The sequence below is a fragment of the Ambystoma mexicanum genome, chromosome 5p, assembly GCF_040938575.1.
Source record: "Ambystoma mexicanum isolate Mex_15411 chromosome 5p, UKY_AmexF1_1, whole genome shotgun sequence".
In the NCBI taxonomy this organism is placed as follows: Eukaryota; Metazoa; Chordata; class Amphibia; order Caudata; family Ambystomatidae; genus Ambystoma; species Ambystoma mexicanum.
Window position 1 is genome coordinate 860900375 of NC_090930.1, and position 7123 is coordinate 860907497.

At 44.0% G+C, this 7123-nt stretch overlaps 1 protein-coding gene across 1 annotated transcript; it reads right to left on the minus strand.

Moving 5' to 3' along the window:
- Nucleotides 1–2527: 2527 nt before the first annotated feature.
- Nucleotides 2528–6708, minus strand: MPLKIP (M-phase specific PLK1 interacting protein). Its single transcript, XM_069613295.1, has 2 exons — nucleotides 6151–6708; nucleotides 2528–3535 (listed from the first exon to the last, which is right to left on the minus strand). Exons 1-2 carry the CDS (start codon nucleotides 6598–6600, stop codon nucleotides 3332–3334), a joined length of 654 nt encoding a protein of 217 aa, XP_069469396.1. The 5' UTR covers nucleotides 6601–6708; the 3' UTR covers nucleotides 2528–3331.
- Nucleotides 6709–7123: the final 415 nt, after the last annotated feature.

The window sequence follows — 7123 nt, forward strand, 5'->3', positions numbered from 1 at the left end:
AAATACCCACCCCAGATCACTACTACCTCGGGAGCACTATCACAGAGCAGAAAAATGTGCTGATAAAAATTCCAGGTCGATGTTAGGTCCATAGACATTTACAACCAGGAGCGGCATTCCACGTATTGTTCGATGAAGGATTACAAACCTAAGGGCATCACACTAATACATCGAAAGTTCAAAGACCTGTGGATCAGCACAAGTATTCTCAAGTTGGTTGATTAATTAGCGTAAAACCTGTGGCCCCAAATTCTAGCAAATACCCCATGCACCGATTTGTTTAGCAAATGTCCCCTGTAGGAGCACCATTTTTGTGCTCTGCCCCCTCAATATAGGAGGAATGTACATGGTTTGACATGTTTATTCAATACTGACATTACATATTATACACGATTATTTCAGCCAGCTGTGATGGCCCACTATCTTCAATCCCTGCCATATAAAAATAGGTATATGTAGTGGTGGGTTGACTGTGCCAAGTTTAAAAAAGAAGAACCCCTCCTCTCACCACATCCCCCCCAACATACATAGTTTAGTCCAACCAGTAACTCTGCTGTGTCCGAGGGGTATTGACATGAACCAGCACACACACCGTAACTAGTATGATGAATGATAAGTAGTACTACTATAACTATGTGCAACCCGGAAGGGGTCATCATACAACACTAGTAGAGCAATAACGGCTTAACTTAATGATAGAAATTCATCCATCAGCTGGCAGTGGAATGTGGTCTGCCCTCTATGGACTCGACAGTCTCTTCTGCCACTGTGACTAAAAAGTCCCTGAACTGAAAGCAACGCTTCACTGGTAACAGCATATCATACTTGGCATGACACTCTCGAAGTAGTTTCCTTTACCCCCAGAAATGAATTACATTCGGTTTGAACATAGAAGGAAAAATATGGATACAAGAAAATTTGTGGATTTAAAGTGCAGCCCTCCCTGGCATATTTCAGCAGCAAGTCCTGATCTCAATAGTTCAGGATATTATAGGAGGGGAGTGGAGCACCAGGATTAGGTTTGGGTGCCAGCGATCAGTGTGCAGGTTTTAATGTCAAGTGCAGGGCCATCCAGGATCTTCTTGAGAAGCTCCTACACAGGCCCCTGACGTTAGTTCTTAGGCACTCCTATGCGCATGTTGATGCTTCTCGAACAGGATTCTAGATCCTCCCGCTTCCCTTGAACAAGCTTCTCATGCTTATGTGGTGGTCACCCATGTGAAGTTTCACCCTCAAGGAGTTTAAACTACTGTTAATGTCGAAGTTTAGTGGTAATCGAGGCAAATCCCTCCTGCATGCCATGGTACACCAATCTCAAGTAAGAAGTAGGGGGCACATCTGGTGACACCACCCCTTCCAATTCCGCAGGCACCATTTGCTCAGGGGCTGGCGCCCTAGGTACAATTCTATTAAAAGCCTCAAGGCTGCCCTTCTACACCTGCTGCGCCCGCATAGTAAAATGTGTTGCTACAGTCCATCTGCTGGTAAATTAGTGGATCTCAGCTCCATGGTATTTTGTATGAATTGTCCTGCATGCCTCAAGCAAATACAGAGGCATCATAATGCACACCAGAGCCCACCTACCATGGCACAAGCTGCACCGCAGTCCACAGGTTCCTGCACTTCTGGACTACGCAATCACTCTGCAGTGCAGTGCAGCGCCCAATCTCCCCACATTCTCATAAGAGGCAGGAGGCCTGCCTGCGGCAACCCATCAAACCCACCCAGTACGCCAGGGCTTTGCCAAGTCCAGGGAACCTATTTCGGGTCCAGGTTTGTGTCACAACATGCCTCCCTAATGGTTTGGAGGGTTGCGTCCCTCACCGCTGCTCCAGCGCACAACTATAGCAATGGGACTAGACTGCTGTGGATACAACAAGGCTGCTCATTGGCAAGGTTACTGGCAATCATGTAGAAAATATTGGGGACAATTTCTGCGACTTACCATGTGGACTATTTTACTGCACTTTAAGTAGGAACTATATCACCCATGCCAATGACTGTTCTGTATTTGAAAATGAATAAAGTTGTTAAAAAAAAAAGAAGACATTCCTAGCTACACCTAGGGTTAAGTTTGTGCATGCTATTAAAGAACAACATGGTGCACTAACAGGTTGGCAGTAAAGGGGAAAAGGACACAAAACTTCAGTCTTATTTATTTTGGCCGTTGAAACGCTGTTTCCTTTCAGAAGCCGCTTACCGGGTAAACGAGTATGAAGCTTATTCAGTGGCACAAGACTAAGTGAGCAAAGCACAACTCGAAATCACTCTCTATTCATCTTCTGAGTCGTGGGCAATTGAAATCGTCCAACAGCATGTGGATTGACTCACCAGTCCATATTAACGTTGCATAAGACATTTCAATGCAGACTATTTTCCGCTATGCTGCGCTTGAAGGTTTCCGAAGGATGGCCCGAGACTAAACCCAAGTCAGCAGCCTGGTTAAGACAACAGAAACGGTCAGGTGATAAGGACATGTAATAATTATGGTAGGACTCAAACCAGATAGTCACAAAATACTAACATAAATGGTTAGGATCAATTTTAATTGCCTTTACCTGTTTTTTTTACTCAACATATAAACACTTTTCTATTGTTAATGAGCTGCCAGTGGGTCATTTTTTTTCAAAAAGGTGTCCAAGTAGTGGGTGTGTAATTTGTTTTACAAGTTACAGAGTACAAAAAAAATCATAAACGTACAGACGAATACAGAAACAAGTTAATTTTCTAAAAAATAAAGAGCTGGTTGAATAGATGCATATTTCTACAAGGAATGCATTTTTCCTAAAATGGCTTATATGAATTGGTGTCGATCACAAAATGAACAACTAAAATACTTATATTAAAGTACACTATGTTTACATGAAGCGTTAACGATGTACTACAGTGAACACACCTCTTTATACATTAGAAAACAAGGATTACAAACTTAAAATTGTACTCCCATTTTAAGCTTTTTACAAAAATATTTGTTTAAAATTCCATAATGAACGAATAGAGTAAAAATGAGGCTGCTCAGCCTACTTGCAAAGAGGAAAATAATATATATTAAAGCTCAGTCACTTATGAAACGCTGGTGATCCAAGAACAACTTTTTCTCCAGAGCAGGTAGGCATTTCCAGAAACACGATATTTTTGACCATCGATCCACGTTCTGCCCACAAGTATGCACGATGCAGTAAAGCAAAATTTTAAAAAAGTCAGATAAAATGTTCGTTCAACTTTCCAAATAAAAACACGGGCAACCATGCTCTTCATTAGTGTTTCTCTGTGGTGCTAATGTTGTCCCAATGGCTACCCAACCAATACAATGCTCTGGCTTTTACAAATGTTAGCTGAAATACCTCCCTTTTTTGCCAGTATTTGTTGTTTGCTCATTGCTGTATTGTTGGTTTATGTCTTTAACAGAAACAGGTGCTAGGCTAGCCCAAGGGTCCTCAAGCATTGAACGTTTGTAATAGTTTTCCACACCATTAGACATTCTTTTCTCTCTGCCATGTGCCGCGCCAAATGGTGTTGATGTCCGGGGGGATCCCTTTGGAAAAAAGATGATCAGGTAAAGAAATATTAAATTGATGAGCCATTAACATTTTTTATATCCTAATTGAAGCTACCTCTCTGAAATTACTGAGCTACGCTTAAAATTGGGTGCAACCAACATGTAGCCCATCAATAGGAAATAAACACTGAGAACTAAATAGCAGGCAAACTAGTTGATTGTGCGTCATAATTTGTACAAGCCTTGAACATTTTATAATTAAACTACTGAATGTTAGAACAGATAGCGTAAAAGCGTAAATGAACACGAGAATAGTGATTGAGCACCCTCACTTAAAAAGCATTGCAGCAGATCAAGGTGTTTTTTTTTAAACAAACCTAAATAAAAATGTAAAAAGATAAAAAAAAAAAACAACTGTTTCAGTGGCTCATGCCATTTAACAGTGAGATCCATAGCTTTCGCTAGCCTTCTATAGTGCAAATGTACTCTAGACTGAAACGTTGTGCAATCTGAAGACTTTCCAGCATCAACGGTTGAAAGCTAGTGTAATGGGACTATGCCAAATCATGCCCAATCAGGGAATCAAAACATTTTCTGCTTTAAAAAAGGAACAACTTCATAACATTGTGCACAACTAAATGGCAGGGGGAATAAAGCAAATGATGGTCTAACTTTTCCTAAGAAAGTGCCACACATGCACCAATCATTTCTCAAAATAAGCATACACGTTTGCCATATTTAATCTTTCGGGGTCCATGAATAAAAAGCAGGAAATGCATTGAACACCATCCCAACAGGAATGCTGGTGGAAGAAATAATTACAAAACTAAAAAAAACAGTATTTAAAACATACAACAGAAAAGGGGGGCACTTACAGCTTCAAAGCAAAGACCAAACAACAGGCTAATGTATGTACTATTGAATTCAGCTATACTCGCTGTAGTACCCGAAATCAACACCTGTGTGGTTTCAAGAGCACTTCGCTTGTTCGAAAGCCGCTGTAGTGTGCAAACCTAGGCCAGGGTCTCCAGACCCCAGCCCGAAGAAAGGCTGGGAAAGAGGGCACAGATGCCACTGACATGGGGAGGCAGCGATGTAGAAAATTAGCAGTTCTCGATAGCTTGGGGGTGTTTCGATTCACTACGTAGACGTAGATCATGATCCAGAAAGAAAAGCACATTCCAACATGTGGGGAAACAAACGGACTGGCCATTGAGGTAGTTGTAAACTACCCATTGCTCTCTGAAAAACAAGTGTTGGATGGGCTTTCTCCGGCAAACTGTGGGAACTTTTGACCCTGGAACACTAATGAATCCCATAGACAATGCCCAACTTCCATCAGCCCTGGCCAGCATTGCTAATGGTGAAGGATCAAAGGACCCCCAGTGCCAAAAAAAATCTGGATAGCAGAAGATTGCAGGCCCCTGGCCGACGCACTGCCCTGCATTAATTTCCTTGAGCAGCTAAACTTCCCAATTCATCTACCGAGTTCACACCAGCCCCTTCTATACCGCAACACATCTATAGAATTCCACGTCTTTGAAAGGCCACGCATTTAGCCAGCGACTGCCTCACGCCACCCATCATGCACAGCAGAACACTAAAAACGTTCTGTGCGGGCTGATGAGACGACATGCTTACAGTTTGCCTCGAGAAGCATTTTTGTTGTGGCTAGTGCCCCTTCTTATATCCTCTTCTAAGAAGCCCTCGCTAGCCGAAAAACGTACCGCCTCTGTTGCTTTCACGCCCAAAAACCAATAACTACAGGACCACCGTCCAGCCAAAAGGTACGATCACACATAGATAAACATAAACCTGCCAGAGATCTCCAACGTTAGCTCCAGGGGGAGAGGGGACAATGCAGACATATCAATGCCGAACAACAAAGTTTCACCACACGGGAGGAACTATACCAGTTGCCAATGGTCGTAGATCATTTTCAAAACTACTGACATTACATTCAATTAAAAAGAAGAATCCCAGTTTTATTTAAAAACTGGGCTGCTGCAGAAAGACATTGTCAAACTGGGAAAACAGTGTCGGAAATACCAGCAAGCAGGCCTTCGAACACGCACCTGCACTAAGGAACACCACCCCATCTTGCACCTTCCTATAGCCCACACAACAATGCTGTGGTCAAAAAACACCTTCCGAGACGTTACTTGCATATAGTAGCACACACCCATTTAGCAACATGATGCTAACGCGGGTGTAGCTCTTCACACAACGTTTACTACATTTAACAGTCTAGCAGCGATGCAGGCAAATTACGTCTAATACGTTGACAGGAACGAACCAGGAAAGACGAACGTGTAACACAACGGGACACTGGAAAGCTAGGATTCATGTTCGGACCCTCGAAACGTTTAACTTAATTTCAGTGTAACGTCAAATTTGGCTAGCATGCTGAATGGAAGGGTCCAAGTTATAATGATGGCAATGGAAGCCAAAGCATGTATATATCAACCTCTAAAAGGTAGTCAGTCAGAATTTCGTAGGATTTATTTTTGGTTTAGGGGTCAATAGGGTAATACTCGAGAAGGAGAAAAGTCAAGCGATAGATGCTGAAAGGGCCAACCCCGGCTAGGTCCTGGATAATGCAGTACATCACAAAGTGCTCTTTGGGAGCACCCCCTCTCTCTGACCCGTACCTGGAAGTTTCGTTGCTGGTTCGGAGAATACCCCCCGCTGTTGCGGTGCTGCTGGTAGTAATGCTGCTGCGGACCGCCCGGAGATTTATTGTAGGGCGGAGTATGGTAACGCGGACTGGGCCTGTTCGGTGGGGACTGGCCCGGAGACGGACTACTGAACCTGCCGCCGTGATAACCCCCAGAACCGCCACCGCCTCCTCCCCGGGGAGAATGACTACCTCCGTACATACGCGGCCGTTGCCCATAGGGGGGAGTGTGCGGGCTGCCGAAGCCCCGTGCTGGGGGAGGCATGGCTGAGCACTGTGATGCCGGCTGCCCACCACACGGAGGGGGCATTGTCGGACTCCGAAAGGCGCCGGACAGCGGTGGTGGTCCTCCTCCTCCTCCTCCACCACCACCACCACCCCCGGAGTACGGTGGCGTGTTGGGGCGAAAGTTCTGCCGGTGCATTGCGCTAGGCGTAAAAGCACGAGTCCTGAATTCTCCTACCCTGCTTCGGGGTGAAAAAATACTAGACGCAGAAACATTACGTATTAATGAGGGAACCGGAAATACGAAAGTTTCTTCCGGGTCGAGGCTTGGCGCAGAAAAGTGACGCCACACCACCAGCTCCTGTCTCGAAAACAAAGGCGCCCCTTATAAGTTGCCTTTATTGAAAAAGAGAGCTTAAGAAGATACAAGGGTAGAGAGCTCTACTGCTAACTGATTGATTTTGCTTAGGCAGTGCAGCTAGCTCAATTACAGCAACCAACTTTTGAAGCAACAAGCTATGTTGGTGGGAGAAAGGCTTGATGCATTTTAACTTGCTGCTTAATAGATTAATGAGTTTTGTAATGCTGTGCTGCAATACATTGTCATACTTGACAACATTTTGTGACCAAAAAGCTGTAGGATTCTTTACATTTCAAAAATAGTAATTAGCATGCGATGACTTACTTGCCTACACTACCGATTTTGGCGGTGGTAGGCTACT